At 37.2% G+C, this 20834-nt stretch overlaps 1 protein-coding gene across 4 annotated transcripts; it reads right to left on the reverse strand.

Annotated features, from left to right (window-relative positions):
- Nucleotides 1-784: 784 nt before the first annotated feature.
- calb1 (calbindin 1) lies at nucleotides 785-20283 on the reverse strand. Of its 4 annotated transcripts, none has more exons than XM_079626267.1 (12): nucleotides 20129-20283; nucleotides 19503-19750; nucleotides 19148-19224; nucleotides 11227-11301; nucleotides 10572-10652; nucleotides 9918-9974; nucleotides 4952-5029; nucleotides 4813-4868; nucleotides 4665-4704; nucleotides 4529-4582; nucleotides 3260-3331; nucleotides 785-1895 (listed from the first exon to the last, which is right to left on the reverse strand). In XM_079626267.1, exons 2-12 carry the CDS (start codon nucleotides 19579-19581, stop codon nucleotides 1782-1784), a joined length of 783 nt encoding a protein of 260 aa, XP_079482393.1. In that variant the 5' UTR covers nucleotides 19582-19750; nucleotides 20129-20283; the 3' UTR covers nucleotides 785-1781. The 4 variants fall into 4 exon arrangements, with proteins under 4 accessions (XP_079482393.1, XP_079482394.1, XP_079482395.1 ...); XM_079626268.1 differs by having other exon boundaries at nucleotides 19503-19829; nucleotides 20129-20243; XM_079626269.1 differs by lacking the exon at nucleotides 19503-19750 and adding an exon at nucleotides 11463-11602 and having other exon boundaries at nucleotides 1135-1895; nucleotides 20129-20261.
- Between the last annotated feature and the right edge of the window lie 551 nt (nucleotides 20284-20834).

The following is a 20834-nucleotide window of genomic DNA, read 5'->3' on the forward strand; positions in this document are numbered from 1 at the left end:
ATTTTAGTCCTCAATCCCCAGGGCTTAGATTAAGCTAGGATTAAGCCTTAGTTCAATTAGGGCATTTAAGTAGCTTTTATAAACATGCCTTAGAAAAAAAAAACATTATTGCATCTCGAGACAAAACAATGGAACTGACCTATTTTAACATATGTCAATGAAAGTTGCTTTCAGTAAAAACAGCTCAAACATGCAGTTTAGTCTAAGACTAGCTTAAACCTTGTCTGTGAAACCGGGGGTATATGTCCTCGAAGTCGTCAGTGCTAAATATCAGTTAGCCTCAATGTGGCACTTTCAGGGCAGCCTAAATCACTACTGGCAGGGTGATAGTATAGCTCATAAATTGGCTTTTTAAATTCTGGTATCAAAAAAATGTTCCGGCTACAGCGCTGGAAAGAGAAAGGCATTTCTCCCGAATGCGATTCATCCTTGGTGTTCCAGTCCAAAGGTGTTTAATCGAAAATTCCAAGCATCTTGAGATAGATATGAGAAAATATGTAAATCCAATGTTTTCAATATGCGGCTATCCTAGATGATTTAGTTCAGTCAAAGTTCCAACTAAACAAAGGTTTAGATTCTGAGTGTTTCTGTTTGTTCACAATGACAGAAGTTTTATGTCTTGCAGTGTCCGCTTTGGGAAGGTCAACTATTCAATTATAAGATAAGATCATGATCTGTTTAAACTATAAATGGAGAGGGGAACTCTACTGAGAATTGTTTTGTGCTTTTGCCAGAACTCCCCAACGCCAGCTTTATTTTCATGTACTGTTTCAAACCAGGCATTAAATTTTAGTATGATTTTATTTACTGAAAAAACTAACATTTGCATGTTATGAATAGTTAGGACCAAACCACACAATGAGCTTCTTGAGATCTTTTTACTCATATTGATCCAAACCTAACTTCCTTTCTACTGCGGGACACAAAAGAAAATATATAGAAGAATGTTTGAACTGTTTTTGTCCATACGATGAAAGTGAATGGGGTCCAAACAACATTGAACCCCATTGACTTCCATTGTATGGGGAAAAACTTTTCTACAGAAGAAAGGCATACAGGTGAGGGCTTTTATTACTTCAATATTAAGCTGATTTAAAGGGACTGAGGGATGTATGACACAACTGGATACAAGTAGTCATTCAATAAGTTTAATATCTTCTTACACAGTGTCTGTGGTGTTCAGCATAGAGGAGCATGTCATTCTTTACAGTGCAAAATCTAACATTAAAGACAGGTCTGGGGCGATGCATTACGTTCGGCATGTGCTTGCAGTCAAAAATACCCCACTAGCAGGGCCTGCCATCAGCTACAGTATAAACATGCATCGCAAAAGTATATTTTGTAGCCTTTTTGAGTTTTACATAGATCCAACCAACAGGGCATGTTTCATCAGCATTCCTTGAGGACATTATTGCTTTTGTCTATGATAGTGTTAGATAAATCAATACTTATTATATTTGCAGAATAGGTATTGGTGAATATTTTGGATTTTAAAACCATGATGGGGAATTTGGTAGCTTTTTGGGTTTCCTCGTGTTGAGGGAAATGTAGCGTTCATCTATGCAGTGCAGGTTGTATTGTACGTGTGTCATTGTTAAAAAATCTGTACATTTAGAAACAGTATAGAAACAACAAATTGAAAAGTATGTGCCACTGGTTTGCCTGTCTATGTGAAATCCATGTTCAAAATGAAAGAACGTAAGAAGGTTCTAGCTACATTACGCATCACAGGTGAGCTGGGGACGGGGTTGTGAGATGGTGCGAGTACAGATGTGAGGAGATCACATCTCCTCTGCGCACAACACCAGCGCCAACTCTGTTCTGTAGAGCTTGCCTCCGTCAGACAGAGCCATGATGGCGCTCTTGTACGTCGGGATTTTGTTGACTTCTAGAACCTGTCAAGAGATCAGAAGAGTATGTTCAGTGATTTTATTGTCTGTCAACGTGGCATTAGACATATTCAGTTTTCATGAGTCTGAGAGGCTTTGTTCAGACATGCAGACATTTTTTTGAAAACCCAAACCAAAACACATAAATATATAATTATATTTGATATAATTAAAAAGGGGGAGGGGGGGGGGGGTACATTTGAAAAATATTGTAAATTAATTAACTTAAAAATTAAAAAGCAGATTGCCAAACTTTACAACATTTCTGCGCTGAAGACTGGCTTGATGGCTAATAACAATTCAGCTTTGCCATCAGAGGAATAAATTAAATTTTTAAATGTATTAATCTAGAAAATCTTTTTTAATATCTGTAATATTTCAATAATATTTCTGTTTTTACTGTATTTTTAATCAAATAATTGCCAAATGAAAAGACTTTCAAAAACATAAAAATGTCTTAATGACACCAAACTTCTGAACGGTATTGTAAATATGTAATTTAAAAGTATATTCCATGTTCAGACTATTGGCAGCAAATGCATTTAAAAATTAGTTTATGAGTTATTCACTTGAAATAGAAAGGGGGCAAGAAAAAGTAGTAGTAGACTGGAAAATTTTTCATTTTTTTCAGTTATAGCTTTGAGGTCATCTATTATGCTATATGCTAGTTGACAATATTCACCTTTAAAATGTAGTCTTTCTCTTCCAGGAAAATGGACAAAAAATACTGATGACACTCTGCACTATACAGATTTTATCAAATTAGATGCTCTCTAGAATGAAAATTCCTCACCCCCATGACATGTCCACCTGCAACCAACTACTAAATCGCTAACCGCGGGTCACAGTGACGTAAATAAAGCATGTTGGCTATTAAAAAAAAACCTACTGGCTATTTATTTAAACTTCCTGTTTTAACAGAAAATACATTGGCACGGGAAAGAAAAGCGAGCTTCATGGCATCTTCAAACCTTGCGGAATGCTTTGCCCCATAGACATCCATCCAGTGCATTTCTATATGTCCTATGAAATGTTTGTTTGTCTGTTTATTTTTTACAACCTGAGAGACTGAAATAATTTTCTTAGAGCTGAATTTATACTGAACCCAAACTATTCCTTTTTTTAAATTGCTAGTTGTGCATCACAGTAGTTTTCTCCCTTACATAATGTAAAGTTTCTCTGTCCTGCTCTAAAGTGAAGAATTTGTATGCAACCCACGTGCAGCTGCAGAAGATTAGATTTCTGACTAGTATTATCATTTATGAGTCTGCTTGAAGAAATTTGTTTGTGCCCATCATGAGCCAGAATACATCAACAGATCTCAGAAAATGAAAGCAAACCTCAGATTAGCCTGGTTTTTAGATGCGTACCTTGTGGTTTTTCTCACAAAGGTCTTTGAGGAGGGCGTCAAGCTCATTTTCGTCCATGTAACCGTTCCTGTCCTGCGAGAGGCAGCAAGCATAGTGAACATTAACAAGCACAGATGTGTGACAGCCACTGAGGAAACTCAGCGTCATGCCACTTAACCATCATTTCCTGTATTCTCTATTCAGACATTAGGGATGCCTCATGACATGTTCTCTGGGGAGAGATTGGAAATCAGGGCATTAAGGATTGGTTTTGCACACAGAGTCAATGCAATGACATGCTGGGTCTTGGGGTGCACATTTGGTGCTCTGAAGAAATAATAGCCAGAGAAAGTGGGCCAGTAACTTCCTTTAGAGGGCTTGTAACATTTAAACGTCCTCCTGAAAAAGGTACTAATATGTAATGGCTTTGGTTTAAAGGAAAAGTTCACCCCCATTTTTTTAAAAACTTTTCATTCACTTTTTTATTCAGTCTTTCCAAAATCGTTTTTTAAAATATTATATATTTCTTAATTTTTTTAAACACAAAACTATAAGAATATATACATAATATCAAATGATTGGAATATAGTGCTTATGGATTTTCATTAAAAGTGTGCGTGTGTGTACACATATAACATATTGTGATAATGTCTAATTGTATTTTATAAGTCAGTCAAATAAGTCCATGTATCTCCATCATTTTCATAATGTGTCCTTTAATCATCTCTTAATGTGCTGATGAAAGAACAAGCTGGCCTGTTGCATTGTACCAGCGCAAACAGTGTGTGGCCAAGTCACATGTCTGCAGACCAGCAGTCGGTGTGTCTGTAATGAAATGCCTCAGAGCTTTGAGCATATGCTGCCTCTAATGCCACTTCATTGCACAGTATTTTCTAATAGCCCAAAAATGGGTATGTGTGCATTTGAGCCAGTCTATGGGAGTTCGCAACCTGAACCTGCCAATCAATAAAGATCAAGGGTGCTGTCATCAGCAGTGAGGAATTTGCCCTATTCAGGGACACAGTAATACATTACAATTGAGCCAGGGCCAAAAGCTTCAATGGTGTTGGAGGCGCTATCCAGAAAGAGCACTGTCTTTGCATACTAATGGCTGCTTTCCTCACGCCTTGTACAATAGAAGACACTCTGGCTGATCTATGCATGCTTGGTAATGCAAAAAAATCAACCAGTATTACGTTTAGGCTTGAGTTATTTTAAGGCGGCCAGGCACAGAGTATTTTGACGATTACATCATTTAAAGTGAATGACTGATCAATGCAAGAGACTTACCTGATCATATAACTCAAAAATCTTGTTGAACTCTTTTCTGGCCATTTTTACCCCCTGAAGAAAAGATTTGTACAGTTTTAGGTGGGTAATGGGTAAATCCAGAGCATTTATGGGTTAATTACTAATGCAGATTTACCTGAAATTTTAATAGAAAGTTTTCATGGTCTGGTAACAGCCTGTATGAAAAAAAAGAGAGAGAGAGAGACACCATATTTCCAAAAAATGTTATAGCCAAGTTAATAGCAAATTATCATTATTCATAAGAAATTTGCAAGCTCACTAACCGTGCCATTTCTGACAGACATAGTTTCCCATCTTTATTTGAATCAAAAATTTTCAGCTGTAAAAAAAAAACAAAAAAATATATTTATTCCCTCTAAATACATATGTAGGCCTATTTGTTGAGCTCTGTGGTTCACTTACGGTAGTCAGTGTGTACTCCTCAAGTTTCTTCTCATCATATGGTTTTTTAGCCCTCTGCAGCAGATCTTTCAAAAAGTTCTGAAAAACATTAGATTGGATTATTTATATAAGTTTGGTGTCAGTAAATATTTTTTTCTTTATGAAATTGTATTCAGCAAGTAAGCATTAAATTGATCAAAAGTGACAGTAAACACATTTATAATGTTACAAAATATTTTTTGTTTCAAATGCATGTTCTTTTGAACTAATTTACAATTCACAAGCTTTACTGTCAATTCACAAGCTTTGCTGCATAAACAAATGCAGCCTTGAAAATAAGAGACTTTTCCCATTCATTTTCTTTGTGGGGGAATTGATTTTGTTAACCAAAGATATATGCTTTTGTTGAAACCATAACCCTGCAATTTTTCAACTTTCCCATTTTCAAAACGCTCATGTTCAGCAGCAGAACTCCTGGTAGTGGTTAAATACACAGTCTTGTAGTTGGTTTGGTATATTTCATGTCTTATAGACCTTTTGTAGCCCCGCCCCTTTTGAGCCCTGCGCTTGTTGTCTTTTGTCTTCCGGTTTGTATTTCCACAGCATGAACTGCCCGTTTTAAAATCTTCCGGGTCTACTGACATATGTTAAAGGAACACTCCAACTTTTTGGGACTTTAGCCTATTCACCTTATCCCCCAGAGTTAGATAAGTCCATACATACCTTTTTCATCTCCGTGCGTGCTATAAGTCTGTTTGACGCACCCACCGCTAGCCTAGCTTAGCACAAAGACTGGATGTGAATGGTTGCAGCTAGCATACTAATCCAAATAAGTGACAAAATAAAACAAACATTTTCCTATTTACATGTTGTGATTTGTATAGTCACAGAGTGTACAAAAAACAAAGTCACATGAGACACAGACATATTTTAACCGTATAAATACTGGGAACTATATTCTCTGAAGGCGAAGCACTGCTACTTGGGCGGAGTGATAACCGCAGCACCTGAGACGCGCCGTTTTTTCTTCTGTCAACAAAACCAACGTGACTACGTGAGCTCTAGCTCCGCTCAAGTTAGACGACAGAGCGCGTTCGAGGCAACAATACTAACATTACAGGGGATACATGGAGCCCGTAAACAACTGCAATAGTAGTTACCACCCTATTCAGATAATAGTGTCACTAACGTTACATTAGATCTAAGTTAGCTAATGACAGTGTTACAGTAACGTTAGGCTAAACATTTAAAAATATAACGGAACACTTACCGCAGCCGCTCCACTTTGTCCTGTATGTGATATCGATGGGATGACCGTATCCTTCAGCACACGTTTCATGGTCCTTGTGACAAATTCCATTTTTTGAAAATAGTCGTCCTCAGTGAAATGTACCGAGCAAACATAATGTCCCTTGATAATCTCATTAGGTGTGTTTTGATCAATATCCAGAGCAAGTAGCCATTTCTTCATCCGGTCAGCGTTTTTAGTTGGAATTCTATGAAACATCATGGTATTACCTGGTATCCCTGTTTATTGTCACAGCTCTTTACAATACAGCGAAAATCCATGATTGTAAACTACGCTTTTACTATTTATAAATTGCTGACTCTGTAACCCAAACTCTGAACGAACTCTCTGCTCCTCACCACGGCGCGTCTCATGTGCTGCGGTTATCACTCCGCCCAAGTAGCAGTGCTTCGCCTTCAGAGAATATAGTTCCCAGTATTTATACGGTTAAAATATGTCTGTGTCTCATGTGACTTTGTTTTTTGTACACTATGTGACTATACAAATCACAACATGTAAATAGGAAAATGTTTGTTTTATTTTGTCACTTATTTGGATTAGTATGCTAGCTGCAACCATTCACATCCAGTCTTTGTGCTAAGCTAGGCTAGCGGTGGGTGCGTCAAACAGACTTATAGCACGCACGGAGATGAAAAAGGTATGTATGGACTTATCTAACTCTGGGGGATACGGGGAATAGGCTAAAGTCCCAAAAAGTCGGAGTGTTCCTTTAAGACATCTGCTTTAAACATAGCAATGCTCATGTTAACTCTACAATAAGTAAATCCATTTAACCAGCTAATTACTCTTCGACAGCGATGCCATAGAAATATATAGAGCGACCTCAAAGACTGAAGTTCAAAGACAATATTCTAAAGATGGCTGGCTGCGCACTTGTTTCTCTGGCGCATAAGGTCTAACTCTTGAACAGACTTTAAAAAAAATATATAGGGAAAAATTAATGGAACAAATTATTTGTAACCAAGTCTTCTGAAAAAAGTCCACTGTTGCACTACTATGGAATAACCAATTTTGACCAACCAGCATTAAGGGCTAGAACTATCCATTTTATGTTTTGTATAGTGGTGCTGTCTCCAAAATGCAACATTCATATTTCACAGAGCTATCAGCATTTCCTCTTCCTGCCGGAGGTCCATTAGTGGGTCCAGAAGCGGTCCAGTGTTAACAGATTGCACTCATCAAAATCACGGACTAAATCTGGCAGATGTTCAAAGAAACCATTCCCCATTTTAATTTAAATGCCAAAATCCTCAGTGCTTGCTTTAAACAAGCCCCTTTGAGGGTTGCATATGGTTATTAATGTTGATCTGGAAATTAAATCTTTCAATGTTCCGTTTGTTGTTGTACCCTCCAGTCCACATGCTGGAGAAAGACCTAGATTGACTTCTTAAGAGGGAAACTCCAATGTGGGTAATCCCAAATTGCTATGATTGACCTCATGAATCTGTCTCTTACATTTTAAGAAGGTACAAGTTGCCTTCTGAGATGATTTGCATCCTAAGGTCAGTTATATGTTGTTTATAGGTTTACACTTTAAAAGGTTGTGCTAACTGATATGAGACAAGATTGTGAAGAGATACTAGGCTGGAATTGTACTTTGCTGGTCAGCAAGTTTGTGTGCCAAGTGTCATAATGCTTAACTATCTCCCAAACCTAAAATATACAGTGAGGAAAATAAGTATTTGAACACCCTGCTATTTTGCAAGTTCTCCCACTTGGAAATCATGGAGGGGTCTGAAATTGTCATCGTAGGTGCATGTCCACTGTGAGAGACATAATCTAAAAAAAAAAATCCAGAAATCACAATATATGATTTTTTAACTATTTATTTGTATGATACAGCTGCAAATAAGTATTTGAACACCTGTCTATCAGCTAGAATTCTGACCCTCAAAGACCTGTTGGTCTGCCTTTAAAATGTCCACCTCCACTCCATTTATTATCCTAAATTAGATGCACCTATTTGAGGTCTTTAGCTGCATAAAGACACCTGTCCACCCCATACAATCAGTAAGAATCCAACTACTAACATGGCCAAGACCAAAGAGCTGTCCAAAGACACTAGAGACAAAATTGTACACCTCCACAAGGCTGGAAAGGGTTACTGGGAAATTGCCAAGCAGCTTGGTGAAAAAAGGTCCACTGTTGGAGCAATCATTAGAAAATGGAAGAAGCTAAACATGACTGTCAATCTCCCTCGGACTGGGGCTCCATGCAAGATCTCACCTCGTGGGGTCTCAATGATCCTAAGAAGGTGAGAAATCAGCCCAGAACTACACGGGAGGAGCTGGTCAATGACCTGAAAAGAGCTGGGACCACCGTTTCCAAGGTTACTGTTGGTAATACACTAAGACGTCATGGTTTGAAATCATGCATGGCACGGAAGGTTCCCCTGCTTAAACCAGCACATGTCAAGGCCCGTCTTAAGTTTGCCAATGACCATTTGGATGATCCAGAGGAGTCATGGGAGAAAGTCATGTGGTCAGATGAGACCAAAATAGAACTTTTTGGTCATAATTCCACTAACCGTGTTTGGAGGAAGAAGAATGATGAGTACCATCCCAAGAACACCATCCCTACTGTGAAGCATGGGGGTGGTAGCATCATGCTTTGGGGGTGTTTTTCTGCACATGGGACAGGGCGACTGCACTGTATTAAGGAGAGGATGACCGTGGCCATGTATTGCGAGATTTTGGGGAACAACCTCCTTCCCTCAGTTAGAGCATTGAAGATGGGTCGAGGCTAGGTCTTCCAACATGACAATGACCCGAAGCACACAGCCAGGATAACTAAGGAGTGGCTCTGTAAGAAGCATATCAAGGTTCTGGCGTGGCCTAGCCAGTCTCCAGACCTAAACCCAATAGAGAATCTTTGGAAGGAGCTCAAACTCCGTGTTTCTCAGCGACAGCCCAGAAACCTGACTGATCTAGAGTAGATGTGTGTGGAGGAGTGAGCCAAAATCCCTCCTGCAGTGTGTGCAAACCTGGTGAAAAACTACAGGAAACGATGGCCAATTGTAATTGCAAACAAAGGCTACTGTACCAAATATTAACATTGATTTTCTCAGGTGTTCAAATACTTATTTGCAGCTGTATCATACAAATAAATAGTTAAATCATACATTGTGATTTCTGGATTTTTTTCTTTTAGATTATGTCTCTCACAGTGGACATGCAAAATAGCAGGGTGTTCAAATACTGTACTTATTTTCCTCACTGTAATAACCCTCATTTCCATGTTTGAGATCCCAAGGCCAGTTTACTAGCCCAAATAACAAACTTTTAAGCAGCTGGTTGATATTTTTTTTGATATGTTAATGAATAGCTGCAATACATTTTACTTATTGTGACCGCAGTACACTCCTGCTTATTTGGATTTGTTGTATTGTGTTTTTCTACAATGTGTTTTTGCTCAGACAGAACCAGAAATGTTACTACTGGATAGCATTCTTTTTGGTCAAATAGAGGGTTAAAGCTGTAAGGGTGTCCTGGTTAGGTCAGAGGAACATATTTTAGAGGGAAAATAATAGTTTCAAGATTACTAGTATTAAATAGCACTGGGGTCTTCACACACAATGAGCATAAAAAGTCCATCTCAGCTGAACATGTTAAATGTATCAACAGAGATGGTTGCTCACTGAGCAAATATCATTAGAGTGATTAAAAGTTTGCTTCTCACCTTAAGTTCATCAGCTTCTATGTATCCACTGTGATCAGCATCATAATTTCTCCAGGCCTGGAAGAGAAATTAATAACATGGATGTATTATAGAAATCCGCAGCTTCAGTGTTTGCATTTAAATTGGAACTTTTTTTAAAGACACAACATTTACACTACCGTTCAAAAGTTTGGGGTCAGTAAGATTTTGTAATATATTTGAAAGAAGCCTCTTATATGCTAACCAAAGCTTATAATATAGTAAAAAAAAAAAAAACGTAATATTGTGAAAATGTCACGCTTGGTTGCAGAGTCGCACGAATACAAGGAAAAACAAAAACGTTCTTTTAGAAACTACAAAAGAACACGTACCGTAGGAGATAACTTAAAAAAAAAGAAGAAAAAAAGAGCATTTTTATAGAAATATTTTGTAGCATTATATATAAATGTATTTACTGTCACTTTTGATCAATTGAATGCATCCTTGCTGAATAAAAATATGAATTCCTTTAAAAAAGCCTTACTGACGCCAAACTTTTGAATGGTCGTGTAGTTTACCTAAATATATTGCTCTGTATATTTTTAAAAAGCACTAATTGTACTTCAAGACATGCAATGGTATTATCTATTCTATAGTCAGCACAGGTTGTTTAAATTGTGTACATTTTAGAATCACCTCCATAAACTCTGCACACGACTTCAGCTGTTGTCTGAAAAATAGCAAGAAGTTTTCCTCTGTGGGAAGTATTTGAACCAGCTGTGAAAGACGTAAAGAAAAAGTTCATTTTTGCACTGATTAATGTAACGTGCATTAATTCCTAGGGAAAGACTAAGTTGACAGTGTCATCTATGAAGGGAAAGGAATGTCAGTTTATGAAGTGCCAAAGGCTGCTGGATCTGAGGATATCTGATCGGAGATAACCTCTCCAGAGAGCCGCTGACAGCTGCTGATTGCTGTAAATCCACACGCTTTCACCGTTTTGAACAGGTTACAGATTTGACAATCTGAACAAACAATTCTGTTTTTACAATTGATGTTTTGATGGTCAAATGTGGCTCACAGTACTTGGATGAAAGCATAATATAAACGAACAAACATTTTTGTTCTCCGGTAAATCAACAGAGAGTAATGTTAAGCTCATGTAGTTTACTGCAATGTCAACATGACAAACCTTTCCCATTTTTTTTGGAGCCTAAACATCACAGTCTGTGTCTGCCAAACAATATTGCTGGCGCCAGACATTTAAACAGTCAAAAAATCTCATTAAATAATTCACATTTAAAAAAGTATATTATTGTAATACCATAGCATACGTTTTTCGTTTCCTTACCTCAATGATACCTATTTTCCCATCAGCATTTTGCTCATATTTCTCTATAAAGGCCTTCATTTTGTCTGTTAGTTCCTGGAAAGAAAATGACAATTCAACAAACAGGCATCCTAAAGAATAATTTCTGTAACTTTCATGCATTCTAACAAAAACTACAGTTTGCTGCAGACTTCAGTGGTTACAATCCATTTCTTCTGCCTTCTAAAAGCCATTGATGTGTAAGAACAAATACACACAGACAGATGGGATGTGCTGCTATCTTCAGCCCTCATTGCACAATGCTGATTGTGTTTTCATACTGATTTTGATACAGACGAGCGGAGTTCTCGTTCCTCAAAAAAGCCTGGCCATCTTGGCAAAGGATGGAGAGCGGTGACTGTGCAAAAAATCAGTAAAATAATGTGAAACACTTCAGTTCATTCACATGATGAGGTAACGGTTTTGATGAAAGTTAGGCCCCGCAGACTCCAGTTTGTTCCATCCTTATGATATGCCAATAAAATGCAATTTTCTAAACTTTTGCCTATTTACCAAGAGTTATATGTCTTACTACAGATTCAGTGAGAATCAATAGGGTGGCTGAGACAAATGAAAGCATATCCTCAAGCAGGCATTTCTGAAAGGGCATTGCACTGTTGTACTGCAGACTTTTAAATTAAGTGTATACTAAAATAAAATGTTCCTGCATTAGATTAGATATGTGATGTAGGTCTTTTAAGAAAATACATACATTACTTAAATAAATTTGTGTGTACAATAGTGGCCAAAACTGATGTCCATCCAAAGAAAATTGACATCTTCAACCCTTATTTAAATATTATTTGTTTGATTTTGTAAGAATATTGCGTAGTTGTGCTTGGAGTCAGTTTTATTTGTGTTAATTCAACGACACATGACAAATTCTGTGATCATTTCTGACCAGGCTGTCAAAGAAGAAATTATGAACACATGCAAAAATGAGAGAATCAACTAGGCCTAAATATTAATTAATAACTGATTATGTTGTTGTAAATGTCAATTTGTATAGTAAAATTAAACCTGTTGTTGTTGTTAATAAATTTGTCAGAGAAATACCTTTATCAAGTTTATACTTGTATTCTTCCCTCATAAGTATATTGTTTTAATTCAAATTGTTAAAATGTATTTTAAAAAATTGAAGTTTATTTGCTTCTATTAAAGTGTGAAATATCTATCTGCCATTTTTTTATTGCTATTTGTCAGAAAATATGGCAACTTTTTAATGACATTACACTGGTGACCCATACTGTTGAATATAAACATTAGAATAACTGTTTATAGATCACTGCTCATTTATTGGTTTATACAGTAATGCAGTTTGTCACTATACGAGCATTAAAGGTACACAGTGTAGTTTTAAAAGTATTTTATTAGCTAAAATCAATGTCTTTATTCATAAATCTCTCAATGGTGTACAATTACCTCTCCCAATGATCCGACTTATCCTCATATGCAAAGAATTTCTTATATTTATTTACATTGGACAGGTAACTCCACGGAGGCTTCCATGTCGTTCCTCCATCTTGAAAAACTACAATAGCAGAGAGGGACAAAAAGCACTAGGCTACCTCAACACGTTTCCACAACGCGTTTTCGTTCAGAGCCAGCGTCACGACAAGGAGAGAGGCGTAATGTGTGTCACTGCCCCGATAAATTTGAAAGGCTGCACTGCACGGTACTTCATAATTCAGGATCATACTTATGCCGAGCCACAGGAGAAATGCCAAAATTTAATTTAAAAGGAAACGTGAACGGCGAATTCAAAAACCGAGGGTAAAAAACGGGATAGCTTTACCCAGTTGGAAAGAGCTAATGAAGGAGAAAGACTCCAAGCGCATCCGCGCCGCATCGAGATAAAAACATCTTAACTTTTCAGAATGCCGCAAGCGCACCATTGGTCACGTGACAAGAACCAACCAATCAGCTTCCTCACCTTTTATGTTTACGTTGCAACCTCAGCAGAAAAATGGAGGAGCAGCTCATCATTGCGGTCCAGGGATTTCCTGAACTTTATGACTTGTCAAGCTCTCATTATTTATCCTTGCTGTAACCGAGAGCGCAATTGATGGTTGCTTAGCAACGACAGACGCCTCCGGAGCGCAACCGCCATAGTTCTTTGGAAAAAGAAGAACGGGGCGCGCCTAGCGTTTTCTACGCGTTTTTAGGCGCGATATGTGAACAGGCCCTAATTCATTATATAGGCAGCATAACAGTAGAACATGTAACGTATAGTTAAACTCGACGAAGGGCTTTTGTTGTCATAGCTTCTTGGTACATAACGGCTACCGTACTTGCAACACGCATTTGAAAAAGCTAGGAGCTAGAGAGCACTATTCATTTGAATGCAAAATACAATTTCACCGCTAGATGGGAGAAATTCCTACACAGTGTACCTTTAATCTTATTACTTATATCAATGCTTTTGTCAGGATCCTTTCTTGCTCTTTACCCATAAGCCTAACATTTCTGAACTGGTGATGGTCTCTATAATGGCTACCATCATGATTAATGAAGGTAGACTTGTGAAACTCTCTTCTATATTTAATACGCAGAGGATTCCATGTGATTGGTGGAAAAGGCCCATTGATTAATTGCACACCCATCCTGAAATCCTTGTGCTCTCTGGTTTCATTCTGGAGAAGTGATCTACATGTTCATCCAAACATTTCTGCTTCAGCTGATATGACAGTGAGGACAGTGAGGGATGAAATTAAAACATCATTTAAAGAAATTGAAGAAAAATGAAAATGAAACAGTTTAGGTCGAGTTGTCCTCTTTCAGATTATGATAAACAGAGTGAGTTTGCAATTTTAGTAATGATTAGTAGTAATAGTGGAGTAAATTTAACCTAGGGCCTGACATAAACCACTGCATCTGACATAGACTGCATCTGCTCTTTTTATTTGCATTAAACAAGAATGAAAAAAAAAGAATTTGACACAATATTTTATTTATTATAATATAGCAAGTGTAACAGTTAAATCGTTACATAAGGTGTGTGAATTATATTTGAGTAAACTAAAAAAAATCAACTCGAGTGGTCTGGACAAGCAGTGTCATATTGAGAAATGTTGTTGATTTGTTCTGTGTTTGTCAGCTCCCAGCATGCATTTATGCATAAATAATGCCGTTAGTGATCAAGTATTGTTTTGCTGCTTGCTGTCTTTATGCTGCTGTTGTTAATGTTGTTTTTGTTCATCAGTGTTAGTTATTTGTTTGGTGAGGTCATTTTTTTACTCATTTGATGTTTGCAATTATTGAATTATAGTTTGTGTGTTGACTTGAGGTCCATGTGAGTAAATTCATAAATTCATTTTTAGTAGGCCTTATTCAAAGAGTTTTAGGCGAGCAGACCTGAAGTAACGTGGGCACATGTATAAGATTAAATGACACCTGAACACATGCATTGTCTAGAAATCTGAATAAAATTAAATTGTTATGCAGACAGAGGCCCATGAGGGACATTTAGGGAGCACAGAAGCAGAGCACAATATCATTAGAGGTGTGAAATGACCCAGTGGCTGCTTTTCCTCAGTCCTGTCACAGTCCATCACCTCCTCTTTACGCCTAATAGAGCCGTAACTCAACGACATGGAATCTCAATAAAGCAAAGCCACTGGAAGCCACTTCAGGGACAACATGGAGGACAAGAAAATCACTGTTTTATACAATGTCAGACCAACTGCACACCTGTAAGTATATTTGAATTCTCCAATTACAAAATACAGATGGTGGGATTGCTGAAACTCAGTGCTGGTAACCTGAAGGTTGCAGGTTTGCACAACAAAGTGTCATACTGTAATATACTGGTGGTTCATAATGTAACTACATCATCAGGTTCAGCCTTTTTCACCATTCATGGCCATTTCAAAGGTGTTTTCTGGTGAATTTTGCTGCAAGCAAAATGTATTGGTAATATTTTATATTAATATTTTCTTTAGTAATATTTTTTGTTATTTATATTAGTGTATTAGTTATATTAGTTTCATTTTCGTTTTATATAAGCACTATTTTATTATATTATTTTATTTTATATGGTAGATAAAGACTGTGCGCATTCTTCTTTTCAAAAAGTATTCTTTCAATCAACATTATCAATAAGTTTCAAATTATTTCAAATATTTTAAGCCAAAATATTATTTGGCTTAAAGTCCCCTGTGGTAAAAATCAAGTTATTAATGTTGTTTATATCGAGCACAGTGTCAGTTCAGACAGGCCACAGGCATAGGCTGCGATCAGCTGACGCGGTCAGCTGTCAAATCGCTCCAACCACTACTATTTTTTTTCAAAGGAAAAACGTTTGAATATGTAATTTTGGTGATCAAAGATCACTTTTAAAGCTACTATATGTAATCTTTTTTCTCTGCTAGGGGTCGCTAACCTCTTACAATAACAAAGGCGTAGGTTTATGACGCAGTGACGAGCTGAATGATGGGACTTGCTGTCAAGCTGATAGATCTAATAATGTTAATGGATGAGTGAAAACATTCATGTTTTTTTAACATTACAGTGGTATGAAGCAGGTCCTCGGGTTAACAACCGTCGGGTTAACATTTTTAATTAAAAAATTACACGATATAACTGGAATCACTTTCAGAATTATTTTTTCCCAGCTGATCGATAAAAACAATGACAGCCAATCAGAAGCCACCAGACTTTAAAGGGTAGAGCATTTAAAGCGGCAGACGACATAACGCTGGTGTGGACACCAATATAGTTATCATTAGTTACATTTATTGTTCTTGGTGTGAACGGACATTTATACTTTATAATTCGATCCCATAAGAAGAGACCCTTGAGATCTTTAGTATAGTACTTAACCCGGCTTGCTTTGGGTGAATTCTCCATTTAGTGAGTGTAGTTTAACTGCTAAATTGCAACATACTCTGACCTTCATGATGGAAGAACTGGAAACTTCACATTTATTATTATGACATTCATTACAGTCATTCAGTTACCGAGTATTCAGCATCTATTCAGTCATTCTTGGCCCTTATGTTGTTTACTTCGCAATTTTAGCATGTGCATTTTCCAGACAAGAACAAACCATCATTCGTATTCGTATACCAGTAATGAGTTTCATCCAAGGTCATTCCACTACATCAAGTCTGCACGCAGTTCCCTCCAATGAGGCTTTGGCTCTTTCATCTTTGTTTTCTACACACTGCATTGCTGTTCTTTATAGATAACAGCATAACCAGCAGATTGCAACTACAGAAGTATTGTAAAACAAACGCAAATGAGGATTTATCCTCTATGAAGCAAATGAGGGGAGGAGCCTGCAGCAGATGTGCATGGACACAGATGGGGAGACAGACTGACTCTAACGTGCTGACTGAGACAAACTGGGACAAAGTCTCTGTCCTCTATCAGAGCTTTTAACAGGTCTGATAACAAGCCACTCCATCATATGATACAGCAAAGGAATTCACCATCATTTATTATAAATGCTAGACTGGAGACAATGTGTATGCCACTAAAATTGCAATATCTTCTATAAAAAGGTCATATGGTTCATTTTGATGAACGGAAATGGGATCCATTTAGATGGATTGTGACCATGACCAACACCTCACCACCCTCATGCATAGACAGATATTATCTTGCTGGGTTGCAGTGGTGCCTGAAGTTACTTTTCAATGGCAATAAAGTTATTACTTTTATTATCTTGTTATTGTGTTTATTATCTATAATAAATTTCATTCATTCTTTCATCTTTTCCTTTCAGTTGTATACTTATGTTTAATATACAATATGCATTTATTTTAAAGGGGTGGTTGATTATGATTTCACTTTTCTAACTTTAGTTAGTGTAATTTTGCTGTTTGAGCATAAACAACATTAAAGTTACAATGCTTAAAGTTCAAAGCAAAGGAAGATATTTGCTTTTAAAGAAATCGTTTTTTAAGGACTACAACAAACGCCTGGTAGGGACTACACGACATTCATCCAGGGTTATAGACATCACCAACCCTAGAAGTTACATAAATCCCTCCCCCAAGAATGGCAGAATATGCTAATCAATGACTAGAAGATAACTACACATAAGCTATCCTAAATTCATCAACTAACCATTCAGAAATGTCCTGTTGCATTCTACATGTTGCCACTTCTTCTTGAGTCTCTCCATTATTGTCTGACTCTGCGGTTTGAACATAAACATTGACATTTTCAGTGCATGTCTGTGTGAGGTAAAAGGACATGAGCTCTTGAAGCTCCGCCCCCTGTGCTTAGAGCAGCAACTCATTTGCATTTAAAGGGACAGACACAAAAACAGTGTGTTTTTGCTCACCCTCAAAAAGTGACCATTTTAACGTGCTTTATAACAATATCTGAGGGGTATTTTGAGCTAAAACTTCACATACACACACTGGGGACATCAAAGACTTATTTTACATCTTGTGAAAACGGCATTATACCACCCCTTTAAAAAGGCATTTTATTATATATTATACTTATATATTATACTATTACACATTATTATTATCAGAGAACCTAAATTACAGAGACCCGAGATGGGTCCGCCAGGTTGGATGGTCCAAAATTTCAACCCGCTTCACAGGCAAACAGTACATACCACCAATTTTACACACTAAGCATATTTTATGTAAAGCTGTGTTTTTTTCAAATTCTGAAACTGTATATGCTCTCCACAATTTTTTATTTCCTGGAAAAAAATAGCTTTTTCAAACAACTTCTGGGCTGTTAGTCTAATTTACATGACGTTTTCCTATGTATCATCATATTCTAAAAAAGTTGTAAAAATATTTTTTTCAAAGTAGTTTAAAGACACAAGCTAGTAAAATATTTGGGTGTGGCCCATATTTACTTCTTGACATATATCTTCTAAATTCCTAGTCCAACATTCATAAAACTGGACTATCCAACAACACCAGGATAATGCATGTGAATTATTTTCTACTTATGGCCATAGGGGGAGATACAACTAAAAAACAGCTGTCTGCAAAGGTTTTATGGAGGTAAATTAATGACAAATGTCTTTGAAACAAACAAAAAAAGCCTATTGAATTGCACTAATAAAAAAATAAAATAAAAAAGCATTGCATTAACAGTGCTTGCATTTGAATGCATTGTATTTTCATGGCTTGCATTTTGGGGGGAAGAAATTCAACATTGTATTTTAAGCATTGTACAGCAAGTAACTGCAGAAATAGCAGTAGAGTAACCATGCATTTCCATCTGCTGTTAGTCGGCCATACGCTAACTACCTTGTGCTTTAGTCAAGGAAGTTATCAATCTATTATCAATCTGATATCTGCTTGCACATCAAACAAAATCAAGAGCCATCAAGAGCAATCCTATTTAAGCATATTAATGTGTGTGTGTGTGTGTGTGTGTGTGTGTGTGTGTGTGTGTGTGTGTGTGTGTGTGTGTGTGTGTGTGTGTGTGTGTGTGTGTGTGTGTGTGTGTGTGTGTGTGTGTGTGTGTGTGCGTGTGTGTGTACACGCATACACACATTATTGTATATAGGAAAATGTGAGGACGCATTACATTTAATCATTTTCCAATGTCAGGGGATATTATATTTGAAGAAGAAGAAGAAAATAAAGCTATGCAAAATACAATGAAGAAATCTTTTTTTTTTTTTTTACATAGGACCCTTATTTAAAGATTTGTCAATTTTTGTCTATATTTCATAATTTCCTCCAGAAATAATTTTTTGGCTTGGACACCAATAATTGATGCTGGCAGCTAGCTGTATTTATAGTAATAATAATCATAGTCATTAATTACTAAGTGTCATTTATTATTGTTACGGTTGTTGTTGTTGTTATTATTATTATATTGTGTTATCAACCCTTCTTGGTATGTGTCACATAAATCCCTGCCTTCTAGCTGATATCACTATGCAGCTGTAGATTTAAAAAACAGTTTGACTTACCAGTCCTGCTTGTTTCCGTGCTTGTTGAAGTTCTTTAATAAAATTCTGCAACTCCTTCCCCTCGATATATCCATTACCTGAGAGCATTTACACCCCAAATCAATGACACAACACAGTTTCAATTCAGATGAGCTTTCATCAGTCTGCCAAAAAGTATATTTCAAAACTATCTGAAATGACTAACGGTATACCCCACAGCTTAATGCATGTCAGATAGGTAAGATAAATTAGACAAATAATTATAACCAAACTTTTGGAAACCAGTTGCAAAGCAGGTGGCAAGAATAATCCCATTTTTTTTCTTCCCCAAAAATCTTTCAGTTCATAAAATCCACAAAATAAGGAAATAAATTACCATCGTTGTCATAATGATGGAATATATCCAGGAACTGAGAGGCTGAGATCTCTACTCCTTGCAGGTACGCGTTTGCCATGTTCTCTCCGTGTATCAGGCGCTGATGCTGTGAGACCGATGCTATGAGAATGGCTCTCTGATGTCTCCAGTATTTAAGTGAAGTTCCTCCCTCCCCTCCCCTCGGATGATGGCAAACGCCCAGCGCACCTCTGTCTCCGCACACCGCAGGTAGCGCGCATAGTGCTGAGCTACACAGATGTGAGACGCATTTCAATCAGGACTTCTTTCTGGCGCGGATGTCACAGACTCTAAAAGAGCACACTGACACTAACACAATTCAAAATAGGAACTGTGGAGCATCTGGGTACAAAATAAATAAATAAAATAAAATATCACAATCTGACATGCATGAACTTGTGCTATTCGCTTACTCTGAGTCTCGACTAGCCTAATTTTGCGAGGGTAAAGGTATTTTAGGCCTATTTTCTCCAAACATTTATTAGTTTTAACAATGTTTTCTAACGTAGGATATATTCAGGTTACAGAGCGCGTATACATACGTCCAAACAAACAGGCCAACGGGTTTACCCAAAAATGAAAATTCTGTAATTAATTAGGCTACTCACCCTTATGTCGTTCAAACCCTTTCGTTCATCTTCGTCAGAACTCAAATTAAGTAACATTAACTAATGGTGCGTTCAACTCATGTCGAAAAGTTCGTATTTACGAGTTCCGCGCGCATGCATGAACGACACCACAAAGTCGTAAATAGGCTACGCATGGGAAGCAAAAATACAGCTAGGTTCTTAAAGGGGTGGTTAAGTATGATTTAACTTGTTTTCTAACTTTAGTTAGTGTGTAATGTTGCTGTTTGAGCATAAACAACAGCTGCAAAGTTAAAACACTCAAAGCAAAGGAAGATATTTGCTTTTAAAGAAAAGGACTACAACAAACAGCTGGTAGGGACTACACGATGCCTCCCGGGTTAGTGACATCACCAACCGTAAAATGTAGCTACATAAACCCCGCCCCCGAGAACACGCAGTCCATGTTGAGAAGAGGAAAAGTTGTTATAAGAGTATATTTGTGTCAAGAGTACATTTGTGAGTCAGCTCAAACCTTAGGATCCATCTTTTCACATGCAATAGAAAGTCACTCTGTGTGCATCTCACAACAGTTCACGAGTGATTTATAGATTACCATGACAGAATATGCTAATTGAAGATAGTTAACTCCACATCAGCAACATAAATTCATCAACTAAATTCAGAGATGTCCTGTTGCATTCTACATGTTGTCACCCCTTCTTGAGTCTCTCCATCTTTGTCTGAC

Source organism: Phoxinus phoxinus (assembly GCF_949152265.1).
Source record: "Phoxinus phoxinus genome assembly, chromosome: 10".
Lineage (NCBI taxonomy): Eukaryota > Metazoa > Chordata > Actinopteri > Cypriniformes > Leuciscidae > Phoxinus > Phoxinus phoxinus.